We start from the raw sequence: 24,941 nt of genomic DNA, 5'->3' as shown, positions 1-24,941 counted from the left end.
GAAGGAGGCAATCTTCCTATATGGTAACCAATTTAGTTTTTTCAGTACATAGTTGGAAGAACATTACATGCATGTCTGACAGAAGAGCAGGACAGAAGTCAGTGTGCAGCTTCAGCACCACAGACAGCACCATGGATTTATCAATACACAGCACAGCCGGGGTGATTGGTATTATAGAGCGACGGACGAGGCCATAGATTCTCACTTGTACAGAGCGTGGTCAGATAAGTGATCAATGAGTCAGGCAGACTAGACCGACTACTTAACCCCTCTGGCCCTGGACTCTCACTGACTCGAAGAAGCAGAGGATGGAAGTTAACGAGAGAGGGGTGCATTTTGATCCGTTTTTAAATCAATTCAATACAAACCAGCTTTACATGCATGGCACAAACATTCATTTTGACGGAGCGAGTGTGGATGTTTCTATCAAACATGGCTGCCACCTACTGACATTCAAACACAATATTTTAATATTTTTCATAAATACAATGTTTTCTTACTACTGTTACTTTTGCTGCTTTGCTAAAGTGCTCTTGATGGATAGGCCGGGTCTTTGTTTATTTACCTGCTTTTTGTAAAGTGTCTCGAGATAACACTTGTTATGAGTTGACGCTATACAAATAAAAATTGATTGATTGAATAACCATGAATGCCTCTGGTACGACGTATTATTTGGAATGGGATATTGGTGTGAATGACAGTATCCTATCCTTTTGTATCCTATCTCTAATGTCCAAATCCCCCCTAAAATCAATATTGCTCTATAGTATCGTATCGGGTCATGTCATATCTTATCCTGTCTTACAGTATGTCATCCCGTGGGGTCATTTTTTTGGTCAATTAAGCTGTAAAATGTAATTGGACTTAAAAAAATAAGATTATTGAATTTTAGGTCATCGGTCAACATCAGTTGAAAATAGCCTAACCTCCCCTACAATCGCCGACACATGAAGACATGCGTGTGCATGTACGGTAAATAAAGTAAGATACGATCAGAAAGAGCCAGTGTGCTGAAGAATTTCCGGATCAAAATTTCACCTTGGTCTTGACTATTTGATCTCCACCTGTGGTCACGCCCCCGGGTCAGAGCAGAGCGGTTGATATTAGCCTGAAACTGTGGAAACATAACCAGTTCGTAAAAAAAACCACAAAACTGAATATTTTGCTGAAAACAACAAAAAATTATAAAAAGAGCCTTCCAGCATGAGCCCGAAATAACAACCCTTCTCTCTCTCTCTCTCTCTCTCTCTCTCCCCCTCTCTCTCCCCCTCTCTCTCTCTCTCTCTCTCTCCCCCTCTCTCTCCCCCTCTCTCTCTCTCCCTCTCTCCCTCTCTCCCTCTCTCTCTCCCCCTCTCTCTCCCTCTCTCTCTCTCCCTCTCTCTCTCTCTCTCTCTCGGCTCCTCTGCTGCAGGATGCTTTCTAGTGCAACAACAAGAACAATTGCTTTCTTAAACAAAACACTTCCCACAGAGGAATAAACAAAGACATCCACACTCCTTAAAACCTCCCCACCGCTGAGGAGATTTATTTCTCTTGAATATGGTTACCGATTCACTTCCTGCAGACGGGAAGATTTCATGTTTGCCCATTATAACTGAAGCTGTTAGATATCATCCAGAGTCCCATGTGGTTTGAAGATGCACTGCCCACACTCTCTTTAAAATGTAAACGAGAGTAAAGAAAGAATAAAAATGTGAAAGTTCATGACTCGGAGCCGAGCTATGAGGCTGGAGTGTTAAACAGCCATTAGAGCAGAAGCATGGGAGGGCACCGCAAACGGCCATGACAAATCTGTCCTAGATTGCTGCGAGGCATCAATTTTGAAGCGTGTGCTGAAAATGATTCTAATTTAAATCAGACCGACGTAACGACCTTCCAGCAGCAGGAAGCCCACACTCCTCCCCCGAGAAGAACAAAGACAGAGAAGATAAAAGAAAAAAAGAAAAGGTTTCACACGTGCTGAACCTGTATGTGTGGGAGGGTGGAGGGGATGGTGTGGTGTGGGGGTTTTAGTCAGTCCAGCTGCATGCAGCCTGAGAAGCAATTAAAGTGTTCCTGCAGATGATACAGATCACATGAAGATGCAATTTGCAGTTGTCAAGACGTCACAGCAGCATTGTCAGAGAGAGAGGCGGCAAGAAAGAGCAACATGCTGCTTCCTTTGAACTCTCTTTAACCCCGACCACACCATCACATTCACAACAACTACCCCTACCACACACCAACACATCACCACCACACACCAACACATCACCACCACACACCAACACACACCAACACATCACCACCACACACCAACACATCAACACATCACCACATCACCACCACACACCAACACATCACCACCACACACCAACACACCAACACCACACACCAACACATCACCACCACACACCAACACCACACACCAACACATCACCACCACACACCAACACCACACACCAACACATCACCACCACACACCAACACATCAACACATCACCACATCACCACCACACACCAACACATCACCACCACACACCAACACACCAACACCACACACCAACACATCACCACCACACACCAACACCACACACCAACACATCACCACCACACACCAACACATCAACACATCACCACATCACCACCACACACCAACACCACACACCAACACATCACCACCACACACCAACACACACCAACACATCACCACCACACACCAACACATCACCACCACCACACCACCACCCTACAACAACAACAACAACTACTCCTACCCAATCACCAGTACCACCACAACAACTACCCCTACCCCATAACTAACACTGCCACCAAAACAACTACCCCTACCACACCACCAACACCACAGCAAACATAATGATCACCAAGTAATTGGCCCACAATAAAGACAAAGCACATACAGTATGTACAGCACCGCTTAGACAGCATGTCTAAGAAAGTTATCAAAATGTATTCAGAAGTACTTGTATATTTAAAGCATAAAGTTGATCTCTTAAAACCCTAAAGACATGCATGGTTTGATATTAAACCTACTTGAGGTGTAATCTCTGCTTTATACAACTTTAAATGAACATGAAGCACAGTTAACATCATTTAAATACATGTACAAACCTGTTTCAGTAATACTTCAGCTCTATGCCAGAGTCCTTATTAGAACAGTTAGATTGCATCAGTTGTCTTAAGTGTGGTTACCACGATGTGGACCTCGCTGACACCAACGCTGGTTACAGCCGTCATTAAGAAGACACAGACAGACAGCGCTAATCGAAACCAGATCATGCTATATTAACATAATGTCACTTTGAAGAAGGCCACTGTACACACAGCATCCATGTAAACATAAACAGCTTACATGGTTCACCGCTGTACATTTGAAAACAGGATTAGTTCAAGCTTAACACAAATATTAGCACGGATATTTGGACACAATTCAGCCTGTAAATTTCCTGGAATTCTCCTTATGCAGTTAATTGCATTGGCTTCAATTTTCATCACCAAAGGCCACTTAGCTCTATCCAACAAATTGTCTTGTAGGTGAGAAAACAGACGATCTCCTATTGTGCTCTACACGTGTTGTCCAGATCTGATTCTCTAGACACTGCCTTGGAGTTCTTATAAGAAAAACATCCATAAAGGAGCTCTGGTAATATCAGTGCAGACATACAGACTCCAGCAGCCGAGCAGAAGAGTGATATTTATCCACAGCTGGCATTCACCGAAGTAGGGACCTGGCCTATCTCATAGCTGCAGGTTAGTCCACCTGGGAAATATTGCAGAGTGATGGGTGGAGTCCAGCAGTTTCTTAGACAGCCAAAAAGCTGCCTTTTTTCTAGTCTCAGACTTCAGATGATTACTGAGGACCTTTTATTTCAACGTCTGCAGTATGGATCCAAGTAACAGTACACAAACTGGATCTGGAAGTTTCTGGGTCAAAACACAACTTGAAGCCAAATTCAACTAGGCTGAAAGACATTTTTTCTAGTTCTGTCAAATGGCAGCTACATCAAAACTACTGTCGTTGAGTGTGATGGAAAATTTGAATTCCAGGCGAGGCGAGCGCTCTTGTGATTGTCTGCCAAAACACTTGAACAATGTGCTACATTGGCAGGCGGGGAGTGCCATATACATTGAGTTAAAAGACATCACTGCGGGTTCTAAAATGAGCATTTCCCCTGTTTAAAAATGACAAATGTGACAAGGCGAATCATGCACATTGTCCCACCAGAGGGAAGTAGGAGGAAAAAAAGCAATTCATGCATTTACAATCCTTAGATTAGAAGTCCTGGATGGCTGCCATCTTTCATGAATATACATAAACCCAATCATGTCTTTATCAGAAATGCCTCCATTAGGATTGGCTGGTAGCCCGTGTGCTCACTTTGTATTATCTTGCTCATTATTCATGTATCCATTACTCCCATTATGCTTCATAAAAGCAGAGAAAATCTGCCAAGGTGCATTTACAGTACATTATTGTATTGGTATGAAACGGCACGCTCGGGCTTTATAATTAAATTCTGAATACTGATGTTAGGATTACTCCTGTGCTTTGTTTTTACTTTCATCCAGACTGAGTTTACAGTCAATACAAGGCTATGACGGCACTATAACAAATGGTACAACAAATGGTCCATGCCAACCTCTTTACTGCCCTCAACAGAACAATTAGAAGGACCTTCTATTATTCCTGCAACATTAAGCAAAAACATCAACTTTGTTCACAATGTCAGATAACCAAAAATTACTTTTTATCTCAACAATTTGATGTTCACTGCCGAGTCAATGGCTAAAACTTTGTACATCTGCAAAAACAAATGCAATCTGTGTTAGAATTTTTATATCTGCATGATCTGCATTTACTGCTTTACTCACTCGCTTGTTTGTAAATACACCTCAGGTCTCTTGGGACTGAGCCAAAATGGAAGACAAAGCAACAGAATCTGACCATAGACTGTATAAATAAGGATGTAGCCTCAGTGGCATCACCCAATAAGTTTCTTTAGCCGACTTTTGAAGCCCAACGATGTCATATCATCCAATGCTGTCTCAAACTTACGTTAGGTCAACCTAGGAACATGCAAAGAGGTAGAGCTCAGGCAGGCCTTAAGCCTACTGACAAGCCGCTACAACGTGCCCCCCATCAGTTAGATCCACCATCTCTCCACAGTGTGCCAGCAGCATGTTTGTTAGGTGGGGGTTGTTTCTATAGTAGATGGACAATGATGAAATCGTGAAACAGACTGTGGATCATCTTAGATTTATTCAGCCATGGTCAGACAACACAGAAACACAACACACATGACAAAGTGCAGACCATCGCTGTCCCTCACAATCTCACAATCGCTGGCAATCATTGACAAACATTGGCAAAGTGGAAAAGTCTTCATCTTCACAGTGTTGCTTATATTCTGCTAGAAGGTACAGCCCACAAATTCCTGGCTGCTTCAGTTCATCTCTAAAAGGCCAGAAAGAAGACATCAGCTTGACTCGCAAATGTCAGGCGAGTCAAGAAATGTACATTTCTTCAGTCTCAGAGTCACAACAGACACTTGGCTTCAATCCAAATATAACTCTGCTGCTATGAGGTCTCTTACACATGTGTATTACAGCTTCACAAACCTAAAAGAAGAATTACTAGACGGTTGACACAATTCAAAGATATATCCACAAAAATTATCAAGATGGATGAATTCATGAAAATACGTACTAACAATGTTTTTTCTTCATTACAGCGAGATCTTGTAGTTCTCCAGTGATGATGGAGCGCGATATGTGGAAATTGGCAGTTACGCACGGCAATCTGTACTTCTGAAATAATTGAAAGGTGTTTATGATATAGTACAGTAGAACACTGTTAGCCATCTGTTACTTAAATTACCAACTCTGTGACAATTAAAATCCAGGAGTTATTCTCGCTGTAAAGGTTGATTTTAATCTCCTAACTGTTGAAAAAGTTTGCATTAGATTTTCCAGGCGTAACCAAAGAAGACTCCCGTCTCTCAGGACAGTAAATAGTGCATCTTTTGATCTTTGTGGACAGGATTTGATGTTCGGCTTTGCAGATAACAGCTGCAAAGAACACTCACTTGTGTCGGAGAGAGTACATCATTAAAATCAGAAAGTTAAGTCGCGGTGGCAAGATGCAACTTCTTCACACCACTGCCTCCTTTGAAAGTGCGGCCTACTGGGCAGTTCAATCCTTCACGCTGGCTAGAGCCGTGTATATTACTACAGATTGGCTCAGCAAATCTCTTGGCAGCATCATAAAAAAAAAAAATAAAAAAAGCAAGAGGGAGGGGGGTGAGGGTGAGATAGTAATAAAACTTCACCAATTTCTGTCTGTGACAACATGAAAGAGGGAGGGACAGGTAAATGGATGCTGCCTGCGGAGGAAAATGCAGCTTATCTTCGTCATGTCGCCTAAACCCCCTAAAGGTTTGAAGATAACCACATAAGGCGATGTGTGTTGGAGGAGGGCGGCTTTGTGGGGGTAGAAAATGATCTAATGGAGGAGGATTGGGGGGAGGATGGATATTTGATACTGACTGAGAAATGTGATAACCTCTCCGGGCAGACGCCTCACTACCTGCCTATCAACCTACACACACATCCCCCCCTCATCTGATTTTCCACCATATTGCATTCCCTCTCACTTAATGTCATCCGATCATGAGGTGAAAATATGCTGCTAGATAAAAAGCAGCAGATACTGAACACATTCGTTCACTCGATCAGTTCTGGAATATAAAGTCATGCAACAACCTTTTCTAGACTAAAACAAATTATAGAGCTGAATCAAGACGTTTTCACTTAAACACTCCTGAAAATATCGAGATCATTTCAGGAGGACTGCTCTGGAGATTCTCCTGATCTGGCTGTTCACACATGCTCCTGACAGCGGGAGACTATCCCTGTCAGACGCATAAAACATGACGTAAAGAAGCGGAAGTAGCAGACGGGGTCCGCTAAACCAGTGGTTCTCAACTGGTGGGTCGAGACCCAAAAGTGGGTCTTGAAGTTGTTTTCAGTGGGAAGCGAAAGTGTGACTGGATTTTCAAAAAAGTGTCAAAAACACTTTAAAAACATGATTGTTGTGTTTCATGTCTTTGTTCTGTCATAAGTTTTGTACCGTCTGAGGTCCAAACCGCACCATTATTCATAAAACAAATCTTGTTGGTTGAAAAATATCCGAAATTTGGGTCGCGATTTCTTATTCAAAAAGGCAAATTCCTGGTATGTGTAAATGTACTTGGCAATATACCCCGATTCTGATTCTGATTAAGGAGTTTGTGGAGGGTTCTGAGGCTAGACCAGTTGAGAACCACTGCGCTAAACGATGATATAATGAGAATATTTGCCTGTATGTCATGCTTCTTGTGGTTTGGGAGGAATCACAATGTCAACAAAAGAGTGGAGAACAACATACTGGAGAACAGAAAACTGCTGTTTAATTATGTGCACAGAGATCGCAGCGGTCATGGGCAAACGTCACTCCCCTCCTCCTATTGGCTCGAGCTGAATTCTCCTGAGAATATCCTGTTGCATTCTCGCATCAGCTCACTCGGACTTTCTGTAGATAAAACACGAGGGGTCTGGCAGGAGAAACTCCAGAGTTTTTCTGCAGGTGTGAAAGCTAAAACGGATTACTGCACATTCAGCAGGAGACTTCTGCAGCCAAACACTTTTTGATAAATTAATCAGACTGCAGCAGCTTGTGGAGTACTTTGGTCCTGTGTTAATGCAGGACGGCTGTTAATCAGGCTTTTTTTAGAGAATTAATAGCTTATTTGTTTTTCTTTAAAGCTAATCTTTCGACTTATCTGTCCACGGAGAGTTACATAAGATGCACCTTTAAAAAAAATTAAAAAATAACATTCATATTGCTGTGCAAACACAGTAGACTGTATATAACATATAGACAGAGCCTCTTGGTTTTCCAATGTGGACGTGCCATAAACTTGTGTTCTTTGAAATGGTCGGCGAGGGACACTGCTACGAAGCCTGACTGTATACAAGTCTATGAAAACATGATCCTACTTTTCACTTGATTAATGGCCTTCATAAAATGTGTTCATAACAACTTTATGGACTCAATTAATAGTTTAAGATCTCCATCAAAGTACGATGACCATCTTTTAAGTCATGATCCCGATTAAGCCTCAATATTCACACTTGCACAAAAAACTTTTTTCACTCTGACTTGATCCAGAGTTTCCCCTGCAGACCCTCTGGTATTTCTTCTGCATGAAGTCCGAGTGGTTTCCTGCACACAATCAAGCAGAGAATATAGCGGAGTCGGAGTGATGTCTACGGGGAAAACTCAGGGGCGGGGCTCATTGCATTTAAAGAGACACACACACCAAAACGGAGCGTTCTGAGAGAGCTGGTTTATACAGGGTCACAAACCTCCTCTGGTGCTTGATTCATGTTATATTTTGACCAAAGCACAGCATAGATGTTTCATTTAGACCACAGGGGACTGTTTGAAAAGGTGGAGGAGGGGGATAATATGTCCTCTTTAAAGGAGATAAACTGTTACAGAAACGGTTGTTGGGCTTATAGTTCATGTTTTTGTGCATGCATGTCTCATGTTTGTTTAATGATGCTAAATGTTTAAAGCACTTTGAGCAGCTCTATGTATGAATGACGCCTTCTGGTTGTACGTCATGTCAAACACTTAAAGAACAAACAACTGTTGTAAATCAAAGAGGCATGAGCAGTGAGAAATCGATTAAAACACTCACAACTCTCTGTGCTTTCATGATACAAAAATAAACTAATAAGATGCACCTTCATTATCACAATCCTCTGAACTCTGTCATCATCATCGTCATGCAGAGAGACGTGGAGACTAATCTACCGGCACAACTAAAGTAATGTTCAGAAACAGCTCACAAATAGAAAACTTTCCTTCACTCCTGGAGCGACAGCGCAGTATTTCACAGCTTGAGCGGCAGCACAGGCAAACCCATTTTCTGGGAGGCTAAAGAAGGAAACATAAACCTGTCGAGATGAAAACAACGAGATGTGTTTTTGGAAAGTGAACAAACCCATTTGTTGATCGAACGATTTGCAGTTTCATTTGAGGCGGGGGGGGGGAATGAATTTACAAAGATAAAGCAGTTAACATAAGCTTGCACAGTCAAATAAAAAAACTAGTTTTATTTCTTATTTTTACCTGAGGCTGGTGTGTTTGATTGCCTTGCAGAGCGAGGAAATTAGGAGTTTTGAGCTTTTGTCAATTTGTCTCTCTGGGTTGCTTCTATAAACAGAGTCTGCGGGAGGATTTGGCAATATTTTCAAAAAGCTTTGGAAGAAGTGGAAGAGTCTGAGCGTATGTTTATCCATCTGTCAGACAAACAGACATCTGATCCACTGACCTCTTAAAGGATGAGACCCACGCAAGGATTTCCAAAAGATAGTGCATCAATATACACAACAGGGTACGTAATGTTAAAGGTAAAGATATGGACGTCTACAAATCCCTTAGCCATAAGAGCAATGCAATCCAATGGTAAAATAATGCAGACAGGAAAACTAAGAGGAGAGCTTCAATGAGCAGCGGTAAGTTAGTTCATTTAAAAAGATTCATGAAAGCTGCTTAAACTACAAAAAGGCCTCGATCCTGAGCGGAGGGTATAGATGATAGGAAACTGAAAACTGTGCGACATTCTCTTCAAACAGGGGGTTTTTAAAATCACATGACCTGTGATAAGAATAAAGACAGGATGTGAAAGGATTTTCCCTCAAAGCCCGAAAAACATCACAAAATGAGGAACCTGCATGATTAACGCTGTCAGAACAAATTCATTCAGGTTTGATTTAATGGTTAAATTGAGTGAAACTGGGTGCTGATTACACCCTCTGGTGCAGCTCTCTTTATTTACTATTTCAGATGTCATTATTATTATAACTTTTACTGTCATGAAGCCTGATATTAAGTTTCTTTGTGAAGTCTGTGAGCTTCACCAGCGTTCAAACGCACTGTTCATGTTTACATGTGGCACTTATAGGTTAAATAACGCAATAGAATTGGTATGTAACCCATATGCACAGAAACGCTATGCTTACATGCACAGATACATGGAGCTATGGTTAAAGCTCGTTTAGGTGATTTAATTGGACTGCTGTCCTTGTCCCAGTATACGAGCCCCGGGGGAGAATCTGTAAATTGACAGTATGTCCGACTCCTCTACGTTAGGTGGTGATACGCCCCTTTTCAGCTACTATTGGGCCTCCTCCCAGTGGACCTTTCACATATCAAACAATCGACAAACAAGCTAGCATTGGCAAACGGTTTGAATGCTGAACACTGAAAACTTGGACAACTTTCCAGCTCTGTACAGTTCGTGCCAATAATGCGACTCGTTGTGAAGGCCGGTGACAACATCGTTCAACTTCCAGGTCAAAGCCCGGCATGGGAACTGTGGAGGATGCACAGAACACCTTTAGGCCAGATTGGGCCGGATTGATGTGTTACCATGCAAGAGCACATGGACCCCCAACAGCATTATCTAGGTGTGTTGATCCAACATCAAGAAATCTGGATTTCAGTCCGAGTAAGTCATCAGGATGAGAGAGTGGGGAATTACATGCAGGGAAGGAGCCACAGGTCGGACTTGAACCCTTGAACGACCAAAGACTCTGTACATGGTGTAAATGCAAGGCTATTTGCGCCCTAACTGACTTTTTTTAAACACCATATAAAGACCTGGGTGTCTTTAGCTGTGGTGAGATGAGACATCAACACTGGAGAATTAGCTACACACATATGCAAATGTCTGTTTGAACAGAGGGTAGACCTTAAATCAGACACTAAACAGAAGCTAAGTAGAGCGCCTGTATGAGACACTGAGGGCGGGCTCGACACAGTTTGGGATTTTAAGACCTGGGGATAAGTATGCATAGCAAAGTTCTAGATTAAGCAGAAAAACTGTGCAGAGCTTCCGAAGATATCTCATGAACCACAGTGTGAGAATATGTTGATGTTAAATAGTTTGCTGGCTCTGAACAATGTTTGTCTACACAACATTTTCATTTAATGAGCTCGCCAGCGGGTCGCTCCGGGTTACAGAGGTTAATGAATAAGAGCTGCAGTAGAAACCGCTGGTTGCAGTCATAGTGCAAAAAAATGTAAGTGTCCAAATGAGAATACATCTTCTGATTAGAGCTTCTATTGCTGACAGTGTTTACAAAAGTGGAAAACACCAGGCTTCCTGATAAGATGGGAAAAGAATGAATATTCACTTAAAGTATGAGGAGCTGCCTAACGAGTTTACAGCTGTGTACTTGAACTTTGTGGGTTTGAGTTCAGATAGAACGTCTTAATTAACTGGTTGTGCTTGGGTCACCGCTGGCCTATAAACCAGTGGTTTACCAACCTTTACTTGTGTCTAAGAAAAGCTGAGCCCCCCCTAGGACCCACATGAAAAAAAGGGATGCATTACTTTAAAAAATGAACAGACATTTGGATAGTTTCCACTGATACAATCCTATCAGGACTAGCCTACACATCTGGTCTTACCACATTTTCCAACCTCAGAGCAGACAAGCAGGCCCACGTTGCAAACCAATGCTCTGAACAAAACTGAAATACATGCTGAGCAAACTAAGGATCCCTCAGTACACATGGTTCTTAAAGGCTTTATATGTGATTTTTTGATCCAGCAGATGTCGCCCTTGAGCACCAGCATGAAACCAAAACAACTTGCGGTGCATTGTTGTGTTAGCATGCTAAGTATGTTATTCTTCTTTTCTCTAGTCCCTCAATTAAACAACTTTTATACACGAGGGGAGGAGTCAGCCGGCCGTCCCGCCGATGTAAACAAACTGAAGATAGGACTCTGAAAACTCTGAAAACATCACAGACAGTGGGACTCGGGTGTTACACCCATTGTAGACAGTCATGACTCACAGAGTTATTTTCAGAGGAGATACTTGATTTCTACATTTAAGTGTGAAAAATCACTTATTAAGACTTTAAAGAACGATCCTCCATGCGACAATATGCTACAATAACCTGAACAAAGTAACTCCGCCGACCTATTCAAGGTTAGAAAAAAAGGATGAATTACTTTAGCAGAAGCCAAGCTCGGGAATAAACCTGCATAAATATCTTCTTTTTCGCCAGGCGGAGAGAGAGCTGACACATGCAACTTTCTTTAAGCATTAAAAAAAACTAACTCGAGCACAAAACAGCCCATTTCATTAAAATCTTGGCACATGCTGCATATCCCCCCTTTTGTGCTTTGTGCCAACGGCCCTTAAGAGGAGATCCACACACATTAAAGTTCACAATGGTAAATACTTTCCCCCCCCTGCAGCTTGACCTCAAAAAGCTCGGTCACAGTTTTGGAACGGGAAACAGACAGAGAAGGAAAGGAAGGAAGGAAGCAATAGAGGAAGCAGTAGTCCAATGTGGTCTAATAAAAAGGGCACTGCTTTATCTTGTCGTTGTGATTTGGAGGCGCTCCCTCTGACCTCCTTCTCAGATATCAGACATGAACCGCTGATAAACAGTCGTCCTCCGCGTCAACCGATGTGTCGTGACAAGGCGGCCCCGGCGGCAGAGGGGCATCACTTCCCGAGTCATACGATCTGAACTTGCGTACGCTCCACTTGCGAGAGGTGCTGACATTTCCCATCAGAAGCATCAGGGGGGAGGAAAAGACGAGCCGACACTTGACAGCGCCAACGACAACGAGACGAGCGAGACCGCAGAGCTGGCAGGAAGCAGAAGAGGCTGAGGTCAGTGAAGTCTTTTTTTTTTTTCCTCATGTTTCCTACGAGGGCGCGAGCGACCATCTAGCTGCCGGGGGGATGAAGCCCACTACAGCTGAATGTGGGTCACTCTCTCCCTGGCTTCCACCGCGCGTTCTCTCCTCCGGCCTTTATTTGGAAGCCAGGGCATTTGAATACTGCATGTTGTACCCCGGGCTCTGGAGTACTGCAATGTTTCCAGGAGCCTCGTACCTTAAACGTGGAGGAGGATATTGTGTGTGTGTGTGTGTGTGTGTGTGTGTGTGTGTGTGTGTGTGTGCTGCATCTAGCCTGGGTTAACTTCAGTGCAAAATGTCAATGACTCACAAGAATCTAAATGGACATGTCATCCTCTCTTCTTTCACATGTAGTGAGCTAGCTGTCTTATAGGACACTTCGCTGTGATGCAACTGATTCTTCATCTTCATTTTACATGTTTACATGGTTGAGTGATTAACCATTCAAAAGATTTTGATTTGATGAAAATTTGATGAGAATCAACAGAAGGTAAAATTTAATCGGCTTTATATGTGATTTTTTGATCCAGCAGATGTCGCCCTTGAGCTCCAGCATGAAACCAAAACAACTCGCGCTGCATTGTTGTGTTAGCATGCTAATGCTAGCGATCTTTATTATGCTGGTATCTTCACACTGCATGTAAATTTACCTGAAATGAGCGTGATCTAGAAACACAGTTAAGCAGTGAGTACAGTATGTTATTCTTCTTTTCTCTAGTCCCTCAATTAAACAACTTTTATACACGAGGGGAGGAGTCAGCCGGCCGTCCTGGCGATGTAAACAGACTGAAGATAGGACTCTGAAAACTCTGAAAACATCACAGACAGTGGGACTCGGGTGTTACACCCATTGTAGACAGTCATGACTCACAGAGTTATTTTCAGAGGAGATACTTGATTTCTACATTTAAGTGTGAAAAATCACATATAAAGACTTTAAGCTCAGTATTCTTGAATCACTGCGATTTGAAACTTTAGACATTTATAATTAAAGAGCATTAGCATACACTCTGTCAGTACAGGTGATAATGATGAACGGAGTCCCTCTCCTGAACGAGGTATTGATGAGACAGAGGTATTGGTTTATGTTCTGGGGGTTTATCAGTCTGCTGAGATTGTGAGGAGAAAATATTACAAATCATTAAAAAGATGTGATATAAAAAAAAAAAAAGACATTTACAGCGCAAAAAGAAAAACCTCATCCATAAAAGTAATATGATTCTGCAGAAATGCCAAGCACCGCACGCCAGATTAAACATCAAACACAGCGGTTGCAAATTTTTTTTTATTATTGTATCGCCATGGCAACCGCATTTGACACACCACTACTCCCTTATTTTTTCCCGATGCATGAAATGAATCCATGCAAGGCAACACGCGGGGCGAGCATTTCTGACAGCGCCAGCCGGGGGGAAAAAAAAAAAAAACTAGGGCAAGATTCCACAAGTGGCCGCCGTGGCCGCCGTGGCTGCTGTGCCCTCTGCTCGCCTGCCGTGCCATCTCCTGCAATAACAAGTCAAAAAAGCTTCAAAGCCAGGGCGACTGAAAAGGAGGCGAATCTGAAGAAACGATGGGAGAGTTAGAGGAGGTGGGGGAGGGGGGGGTCTTCTGATTCATCTTTAAAGGCGCTCCTCTTATTGCATCTTTAATCATCTTCCTCGATGCGCGGGGACGGCCCCGACAGTCGGCTTCCAGAACTATTGAATTCACAATCTATTGAGTGGAGTCACTCACGAGGCTTTTCTTCTCCCCGCGCCTCGCCTTTCTATTTTTTTGAACCCTCCTGTTTTATCTCTCCTCGTCTCCATCCCAGTGAGGGGGCAGCCAGCCGAGAGCGCCGCCGTGGAGTATTGATGCTAACATGGTCAGCTAAATGTTTTAAGAGGCAGGGGGGATATGACAAAAGCGTTCCCCTTGTACTACAAAGCCCCGCTGTAACTCCGTCGCCCCCCCACGCCTTGACTTGACAGATACCCCAAAGCGGCTGTTTGCTCTGATTTAATAAAAACTATTTTGTAATCCAGATTTCAGACGAGAGGCGTACATCAGTGAAAGTTAAAGAACACTGTGAGGCTCCTCTGTGTTTCAGAGGAAGAACAGAAGAGTATTAGCACTGACACGAGATGATATATATTTCAGTGTTGAGGAGGAACGAACGCTCTGCTGGAGGTGTTAAGATGAATGTTTTGGGATTCCTGGAGGTAGAGAGTTGGATAATGAGTGATTGGCACTGTCTTGACTCTCTCCTTAAACAAAACACATCCTGAGTATTAGTTCCTACATTAATTTGAGGTTGCAGCTCGCCTTGTGCTTCAAAATCAAACGGCCCAATTAGCTCTCAGTGCAGCTATTGTTGTTCTTCTTCTGATTATCTCTGATTATACCTGGACCGGTCCATCAGACGAGCCCTGCTTTGGTTGATTATTATTGCATGTTGACGTCTTTAATTTGCATGTCAAAGATGTAATCACTTCACTGCAATGTCAACAAATCTGCTTGTATGTGTTGATTCTGTCCTCGTTATGCACTCCGGACCTGATCCCGCCCTCTCTAGTCAATGCTTGTGTCTCCACTGAACATCCTACTGCGCTCCGGTCCGCACAAAACTTAGAAAAAGGTCCATCTGCAGTCGGGATGAGCAGGTTTGAGAGCGCTCACTTAACCATCTTGCTACACAATCACAGCCCGTCCAGTGCGGTCTCTGAACACTTATGAAGATGTGGACCTGCACATGGTATAATCAATAGCATCATCATAGCGTCTGACTGTCCACAACTTTCACGTTGTTTTTCTTATGTCGCGTCTTGTCTCCTGAGACCCCCCCACCCCACCCCCCCCCCCTTTCCCGTCCGACAGAGATAATCTCCTTCTGTTAGGGACGTGAGAGCAAGCAACTCTTGCTTTAATGTGAGTATTTTAATGTGTCGACAGTCGACTGAACCCTTATCTGGTAAGCAGAGAGTAACCAGATAGAGATAGCCGCGTCAGCTAGGTGATAGTGTGACAAAATAAATAGTTTACTAACATAATATTCACCTTAACCTAAAGATTAAACCTACAGGAGACATCTCCGACTAGTGAGAGAGTTCCCGCCCTCTGTGTCCGGCGTGATGACCTTTAATGTCCCCGACAACCACTGTAGTCACATTTAGCCGCTTGTTAGCAACCGCCTTTTTAAAGACGAGTAAAAACTTCAAACTTCACAAGTGGAGGTATTACCTAACGTAGTTTATGTGGTCTAACAAAACACCAACATCTCTTCAGCTTGTGTTAACCACAGACCTTATTTCAGGAGTCTAACCACAAACACATTCAAAATCCCCGTTGACTTTTAGACGTTAGACCCCATGGCGCTCAAATGCTAACTTACTTCAGGGTTTTAGGACTCATTCCTGTGGCGCTCTATAAATGAAGTTAAACATCCAAGAAGAAGAAGAACAGTAAACAAAAGGGACCCTTCAGGGTGGGATCGGTACCCTTGGCACCCCAACAGAATTGGGTACCAAAAAAGTAGGACGGTACAGATCGCTTATTTTGGTAACATTCCCAACTTTTGACGGTGGAAACGCCTTTAAATGGGTCCCATATTGGACCGAACTGAACCGGACCGCTTGGTGGAAACGGGGCTTAAGTCTTTAACTGCTGTAGCGTTTGGTGGCAACGGTTAACTTGCTCCAAACTTGTCCCGTTACAAACAAACATGTAATGAATAATAAAAATGTCATGTCTCTCAGCTGTGTCCTTGATGAGAAGTTTTCAGATTAAAATCTGCAATTTTTCAACCTAATCATGATAAAAATACAACAACAAAAAAAAACAGTTTGTTATGGGTCAGAACCTTTAAAGCCCCTCGTGCTGGGAAGATAAGGAAAAATAATTAATGAGTGATTTTCTGCAGGGAGAATTTTTTTCTGTGGCTTAATGAGCTATCCAGGCTTAATGAACCGTCTGAAAAAAAACAAAAACACTAAATTTAGAACTGAAAGAGATTCAGTTATGATTACGACTGTCATATTTACAGTGTGTGTCATCATCATTCCTGTGTTTGTCGGCCGTATTTGGTTTCCTCGTGTTTCTGTTTCTCTTTGTCGAGTGCGAAAAATCGTATTTTTTTCCCTCCAACTCTGAGTTGAGGAGAGTTGAAAAGTGCAGAGACCGGAGAGGAGAGGAGAGGAAAGGCGAGCAGAGCCTCACGCTCCCTCAGCTCCATCTCGATAAGCAGAGGGTCAAACGCAGAAAACTTAACATTTGGCAAACAGTTTTTACTCTTAACAGCCGTAATGGTCCTTCAGAAAGAGCTCTAATTTCAGAGAATATAAAAAATGAATAGTGATGCTCTGAGTAAAACAGAAAGTTGTAGATCTTAAACTCATGGATGCCAAACATGGCTGAGTCGAGGCTGGAGAGAGAGGGAGTGTGAGTATAATGGAAGACCCTTGAATTATTCACTCAAACATGCTGTCATGTCTGGCCCCGTGTCAAAACCTCATACCTACTTCCTGTCACGTTCAGAGTGTGAGAAACAAGGAGCAGGTCGTGTTTCTGAAGCCTTTCACACTCGCACAAAACTCAAGGAAACCTTTCTGAAGTTTTCAGGATGAGCTGCTTGTGTGACCGCTAAACAGCCAAATATTTCACTCTGACTTTCCCGGGAAGTTTTTCCTGCCAGCAACTTAAGGAAGTTTACCCCGCGAGAAGTCTGGGTGAGCTGATGTGAGAAAGCTCAAATATTGGAAATCTTGTGAAATCTCTCTCAGTCAAAAGGCGACTGAAGTGTCAACAAACATGGCGGACGACAGGCAGGACTACCTTTTTACTTCTTACTGATAATTCATGAGGAGAAAAGTGGAACTATGGATGAAGTCAGGGAGATGATTTTAAAAAATTCAGCTCGAGGTGAGTGAAAATAAAATGTGCTGGGTGGCGACTGTGGCCTAGTGGTTGGCGTGTGTGACACATGGGCAAACAAAGTGGTCTTTTAGGCGGACGACCCGGGTTCAGATCCGACCTGTGGCTACTTTCCTGCATGACAAACCCCACTCTCTCTCTCTTTTCCTTATTTCTGACTCTGTCCTGTCTCTAAATAAAGGCAGAACAAGCCAAACAATTAACCTTTAATGAAATAAATCAACAAATGTTCTGTGGTTGTTGTGGTTCCTTCTTCTACAGCTTGCTTCCCAGTCCACTAAATGTTTTGTTTTTATGTGACAATCCAAAGTGCTCAAACAGCTGCTGCCCTCAGAGTTTCCTCCACTCAACAGGGTGTTTGACTGAAAATATCAAACGTGTTTATTTTCTACGATTTGAAATCAGTACGTTCTTCTTTAAACTTCTTTAAACTTTAGAACCATCCAAAAAAATCTGGACCATGCTGAAGGGAGACTAAGCCTTGAAACTATGTTTTGCTCCCCCCTTTAGGAATGAGCACCATTACTGTAAAGATGAAATATTTTGTTGAAAATTAAACGTAGCTAGCATTTCTGGCATTTAGAGAAATATCTTTGGTTAAAAAAAACAAACAGATTATTTGATTGGTGGTACATTCAGCATCTATTCTCTCCCACAGTAACCGTGCACAGGCCTCAGATACCTCAGCATGGCTGCATCGAGGCTTTTTAAAGAAAGTGATCCACCACCAAGTCCCTGTTCAAACACAGCAAGCCTCGTGCTTTTTAAACACAATCTGCTTTGAGCAGCAGTTCACATTATTCATACCATCCTGCTCCTGTGAGAATAAAAAAAGAAGACATCTCTGGATGTTAAGCCACCACTTCAAAAAAGGTGAACCTGGCAGTCTGCTAACAGTTTAACCCTGTCTTCTCCCTTTTATCTCACCCCCAATTTAATTACTCCTGGCACATCACTCGGGCTCAGGGAGGGAGAAATTAATGGGAAGTATGAAATATGTGATTACATGCTCGTTTGGCTCTTAAAAGTCCTAAAAAAAAAAAAGAACATAAACGGCGTAGCATCTCGTGTGCTGTGCCGTCTCGGTTCAGCCCGAGAAGAAGAAGAAGAATACTGCATGGTTTAGAATTTCATAACGTTGGGCCACACTTACATGCACACCGTGATCCTTTAGCCTTCATAAAAACGCTGCAATTAATTCCGAGGTTATGTAAAAACCTTTATCTAATTACGCTGCTTAGAATGGGGATGATTAGCAGGTTCTGTAATGGAGACATTCAGAAGAGCTGGGATAATTGTTCTGTTAATGGAGGGGCTGTATGGACATGTAAATCCTATATTTTCTTATAAGCCGGGCCCACTGGGGACCTCCCAAGATGCAGCATTCACACTGTGTACACACAGCCTTTACAGCCTGAAGAACTGAACCTTGGACACATTACAAGACAATTATGTGTGTGCGTAATCATAAGGAAGAGACATAAGAGTGCAGTTTGTGACAACATGGATATGACAAATGTTTGCAGAGATCTGCCGGGAAAGAAGGCAAATAATCTCTTTCTTGGATAATTTTTGTGTACATGATTGCAGGGAAACAGAAACAGTCACAGAATGAGCTTCTGCTGTGCATGTAAACAACTTGATCATGGTTTTCTCCAAGGGGTAAATGTGTGAATATAAACGCATTAAATGTGGCAATTCAGGCTGAATATGGAAGCAATCAGAACAACACGGTTTGTCATCACATCTGAAGGCAGACTTACTTGAGGCTGAATTGTTCCACCGTGGAGTTGGGCATCAGGTAGAGGAAGATTGTGAGGGTCTCCCCGGGCTTAAGGGGTTTCTCGGGCAGCCTGAGGAACATGTTCTTGTCCAGCTGCTTGTCCACCAGCAGCTGCTCCTGACTGGCCTGGTAGAGGCTGATGCTCCCGATGCGCAGCAGAGGGTGCTGTGACAGAGGCTCTCCCCGAGAAGAAGCACCACCACCAGCACCCCGATGACCAGAGCCCTCGCTGCACTCCCCGTCCGGATTAGGCCCGTGCAGGGTGTAGTAGAGCTCGGCCTGCAGGGTCTCACTCGTCAGCCCGTCCAGGAGCCCGTCACTGGAGCCTTTCCTCCGACCCAGCGGGGCCACGTTGGTGTTAAACCAGGACGGAGGCAGATCCAGCTGGGCCAAGCACTGAGCGAGGTTGCCTTTCATGCGGCAGGAGGTTTTGATCTCCCGGACGTCCCTGAAGGCGTGCAGCCGGACGCAGGGCAGCTTGTCCTGCGCTTTGAAATCGTCCCAGTCCCGGCCGGCGATGTAGAAGAACACCTGGACGGTGGGGTTGTTGGAGAAGACCCGGGCCTGGACAATGAAGGCGCGCACCTTCCAGTTGACCGTCAGCTGCCCGGGGATATCCAGAGGACTGGCTGGCTGCAGCAACTCCTTAGACACGGCCTGGTCCTGAGCGAAGGGCCCGAAGCTGATGTTGATGGCGGGCAGGTCTTTTGTCTGGAAAACCACAAAACTCTCCGAGCGCTGCAGCGGGTGTCCCGTGCTGGGGCTGCTGCTGCTGCCACTACCACCGCCGCTCCTGCCGCCGCCGCCAACTGTTTGTCCTGTGATCTGAGCCTCCCGCAAGAAGAAGGCCAGTTGTGCATTGGACATTTTGAAGTTGGCGGGGAGATACACGTTGGGTGGCGACGGGCTGGCCGTCATTGCCGAGGAACTGAGGAGGGCATCGGAGCTGGTTGGAGAGACTTTACCTGCAAGAGCTGTGGAAAAAGAAGAAGAAGGAATTACACATTTTGAATAGTTAACAGAAGAAGAACAGAAGAAGAGAGAGGGACAAAAGTGATGTGAATGAATGAGATAAAAGCAGGAAGTGAGGAGGAGAGGTCTGCTGTCTACTCAGCCATGTAGAGACAAAAAAGAAAGAGAAGGTCAACTCAGGCTAATTACATGATAACTGGTCAATACATGTCAAGCATCCAGAGCACAGAGGAAAACGTGTTGGTGGCAGACGGTTGATCTTTATCCCGGGAATTAACAACACCTTCAATCAATCAGCCAGTAGGTGTTTGGCAATTCAACAGTTTGAAGAGTTAAACTCCCAAGACTCAACAATCTTAGTAAAACAACAACAACAACAAGAGAAGGAACATGAAGGTAACACTCAAAAACAAGACCACCAACAAGAGTTTGTTTTTGTATCTGACGATTCTGCAGCGCACTTGTTGAGAGAAACAACACCTCTAAGTTACTAACAGCTATTGAAGAAACAGAAGAAATGTGACATACTTATCAGAATTACCCAGAGCTGAGCACAAAAACAGAGATGCCTGTCCCCATGGTCCAAATCATAGATTAAAAGTCCCATATTCCAAAAGGTTTTGTCATTGAAATGGCATCCTTTAAAAATCTGAAAAAAAGGAAATCCTCTTGAAAAGGTTTAATGTTCCTCAGTGGGCACTCCGCACAAGTTCTGGTGCTCCGTTTTCTGCTTTCTCTCTGTAATGAGTTGCTAAAAAAGAAGAATGAATGAGGAAGAGAATGTGCTCCAGCAGCGCTCCACTTGGTCGTTCCTCCTGTGTGGTTTTTGTCCTTCCTGTCTACAAAAGGATCCACGGAGCTTCTTGAACTTGTGCTCGTCTTCGTTTCCCCCCCTTTAGTTCAGGTCCTGGTTTCGAGAGTATAGTATAGTTCAACCTCACGCAGCGGCTCTTTCAATCCCCCAGACTGTGTGCATGCATGGCTCCGGGACACACACACACGCACACACACCCCCACACACACACTCTCTCTCTGATAGACACTGGCTGAGCCTCCTCCCCGGCTGGTGGGCTGTACGGGAACTATAGACAAAAAGCCTGTGACGCCGCCCCCGTCTTGCCACACCTTAGTCTCTCTCTCTCTAGTCTATAATCACCATTTCAGCTCCCGAAGACACACAAACCCTCGGAGGACTCCACTCACACACACACACACACTCACACACACACACTCACTCACTCACACACTCACACTCACACTCACACACTCACACACAGCGACGCGCACATGGAGGCGAAAAGGACTCTCCAGCTCGATTCATCCTCTCCCTCTGGACGTGTTCAGGCAGACTCGCAAGTGTGTGTGTGTGTATAGGGGGCTGGATGTGTGTGTGTGTGTGTGTGTGTGTGAGGTGGGGCGGGGGGATGGATGTATTGCTTGAATGCCTCTAGGCATCGAGAGAGAGAGAGAGAGAGAGAGAGAGTGTGAGAGTGAGAAGAAGGAAAAGAGGGAGGGATTAAGCAAAGATTATTGATGAATTAGCCTGGCTCTCCCTTCTTTCTCCTCCTCTTTTTCCCCTTCTCCTCCTCCCCCTCCTGCCCCATTTCGTCTGCTTTTTAGCCCCCCCTGAGAAAACCATGAGATGAAAGGGGGGGGGGGGGGGGGGTACCGGCCGGTATAGTTTGGGGGAGGGGAATCTGGGCTGCACTCACATGTGCTTGGAATTCCCATAATAAAAGAGAGAGGGATCCATGGATGTGTGAGTGTGTGTGTGTGCACTTGTGAGTGTGTGTGTGTGTGTGTGTGGGCCCTGTAAACTGAATGGCAAACAGTGGGGGCAACAAAAGATGAAGCCACAGCCGGGGGGGGGAAACATCCCGCACTTACAAATGAGCAGTCGTCGCCATAGAGAAGGCTGCAGGAACTATAGTGATGAGAGAAGCTACTTAAGAGGCTGTCTAGTGTTTATCGACCAAAGGCTTCTTCTCTGCACCTCACTGGAATGTGTGTGTGTGTGTGTGTGTGTGTGTGTGTGTGTGTGTGTGTGTGTGTGTGTGTTTGTGCTGTTGCCTCGATCACCATTTAAAAGCAACAAATATGCAACAACAACAAACCCACAAAGTTCCCTTAAGGGCTCCTGCACCAGGACGCCATCTGCTTCATCCTCCCGGGTCCCAAAACGTAAGAGCCACCATCCCGCACACGTTTGACTGTATTTTTTGCAGCCACCATTGGCCGCCATTACAAATTTAGAGCGTCTAATACCGATCCTGGGCCTCGGGAAAAGGATAGAATATTGGCCTCACATATGAGGATATATTTACACCTTGTACGCTTGCCAATACTAATATCGAAGAGGCGTCCTTTACTTTTTCCACACGACCGCTTAAAGCTGAATTTGATTTTATTTCTGTTTGATGTAGGTAGCTGTCTTGAGGCAGCAGTCGCCCAGAGCTCAAATGAAACCTTGATTACCCCCCCGAAAAACCCCCTGCTGGGACTTTCAAAACGAAAATGTTCTCCCCTGCCTCCAAAAACAATACTGTCGAGGTATCCTTGAGCAAGACCTCTTAAAGTTAATGTGTCTCTGTGTGTGCTTCAGAAGCACCTGCTGCTGGCCAAACAAACAGCCCCAACAACAAAACGGTTTTCCAGCTTGCTGCTGCTGTTTTTTAAAATGGTAATTTGTTTTTGTTTTTTTGTCGACACTCGGTACAGTCGACTGATTCTCTCTCCTGCATCTGTTCATTTAAACACGGCGAGGCTGCAGGTCCACTTCAGGGAACTTCCGATATAACTGCGACTCCAAACAGCTTGCTGAGATTATTTGAGCGTGTGCAAGCCGATAACAACACAATGATGTGACTGTTTGTGTCATTAGTGATGTGCAATAGAAGCTACCTGCTGGACTGACTCAAACAGGATGCAATAGGAGAAGAGAGTAGGTGAACGGGGGTGGGGGGGGTGGGGGGGGGGGTTACTTTAGTGACTGAAAGGATACAAATGAAATGAAACATTTGTCATAAATGTCCATAAAGTGTTGGTGCTGACTTGTTGCATCAATACATTTGTTATGAGATGAATATAATGTGACATTACAAACAGTGGTCATCATTCTCAATATGATTTAAATGGCATTTGTACTAAGGCTGCGTTCCATTTACCTCGGAAGTCGAAAGTCGGAACTGGGAATGACGCCACACCCGAAGTTAACTGCGTTCCAGTTGCAAGTCGGAAAAGCAACATGGACGCCTCCAGGAGTACCTTCGTTTTGTTAGCTAATACCAGACAATAACAACACACTACGTGATCGTTTCTGACCGAAAATAACATGAATACACCTCCACAGAGAGAACTTGCACGATACCATCGGTCTGATCGATTTAATTACATAAAAAGACGAGTAAACTGCTAATACACTCAACAGTTGCATCTTAAACATCCCTTAGGATGCATGTAGCAGCCATATAGGAGCTGAACTCGGGATTATTTTTTTACTCCGAGTTTCCGAGTCATAATTACGACTTCAGGGAACTGGGAATTTCCCACTTACAAGATCAACTGGAACGCACCAATCCTCATTTGAAGATTCGCATGATATCTAATTAAATTTAGTTTAGCCAATTTTTGGTGCACAAAACAGTGGACACCAGGGCGCTGGTGGCGCATTGGTTAAGTGTGCGCGCCCCGTGTATGGAGGCTGTAGTCCTCCAAGAGGGCAGCCCAGGTATGAATCCAACCTGTGGCTCCTTTCCCGCATGTCATTCCACTCTCTCTTTCTCCCTTATTTCTGACTCTGTCCACTGTCCTACCTCTGCAATAAAGGCACAAAACGCCCCAAAATAAATCTTTAAAAATGTTTTTCGCTATTAACGTTTTCTCATAAACACTCCTGAAAGGACTGCTGCGGATATTCTCCTGAGCTATCTGTTCATATATGCTCCATCTGACTATCCCTGTCAGATGGGGGGGGGGGGGTCTACCGAGGTAAGACATGACATTAAAGAGAAGTCCGCTATACGACGCAATTATGAAAAGTATTAGTCACTCAACCCCTCATTCGCTCGAGCTGAATTCTCCGGAGAATATCCTGCTGTGTTCTCACATCAGCCCCACTCAGACTTGCTGCGGAAAAAATACCAAGAGGCTGGCAGGAGAAACTTCGGGTCAAGTCCGACTGTTTGCGTTCACACATACAGCTCCTCCTGGAAATATCAGGAGTTTTTTCAGGAGTTTTCTGCATGTGTGAAAGCCCTACATCATCCCCCTCCAGTCGCTCGCAATTCATTTCCCTGAAGATTTCTTCTCCAGCTCACCCCCAAACGTTCAGGAACATTTCAGGAGTTTTTGTGCATGTGTGAAAAGTCCTTCTTCATGGGTTTAGCGTTTGCATGAACACGGAGCATTCCAGCAGAGACACTCGATCTGAGAGTGCACTCTCATGTTTTGCCTGAAGGTCATCTGGCTGCTGCCCGGGGGAATCTCCTAATCCCCTTATAAAT

The 24,941-nt window shown here is 44.1% G+C and overlaps 1 protein-coding gene across 2 annotated transcripts in view; it reads right to left on the bottom strand.

The window, feature by feature from the left end:
- tmem132e (transmembrane protein 132E) overlaps window positions 1-24,941 on the bottom strand; it is a 449,773-nt gene that overhangs the window by 116,745 nt on the left and 308,087 nt on the right. Inside the window, exons 1-2 of one of the 2 annotated variants that reach the window (XM_065962847.1) lie at window positions 20,968-21,892; window positions 19,448-20,441 (exon numbers count right to left, since the gene is read on the bottom strand). In XM_065962847.1, the coding sequence (XP_065818919.1) occupies window positions 19,448-20,441; window positions 20,968-21,046 (1,073 nt within the window). In that variant the 5' untranslated portion in view covers window positions 21,047-21,892. Of the gene's footprint in view, window positions 1-19,447; window positions 20,442-20,967; window positions 21,893-24,941 lie in introns of those variants that run through there. The other variant, XM_065962848.1, reaches the window with a different exon arrangement.

The sequence above is a fragment of the Labrus bergylta genome, chromosome 14 (assembly GCF_963930695.1).
Source record: "Labrus bergylta chromosome 14, fLabBer1.1, whole genome shotgun sequence".
Lineage (NCBI taxonomy): Eukaryota > Metazoa > Chordata > Actinopteri > Labriformes > Labridae > Labrus > Labrus bergylta.
This window is presented reverse-complemented; position numbering and strand designations above follow the sequence as displayed.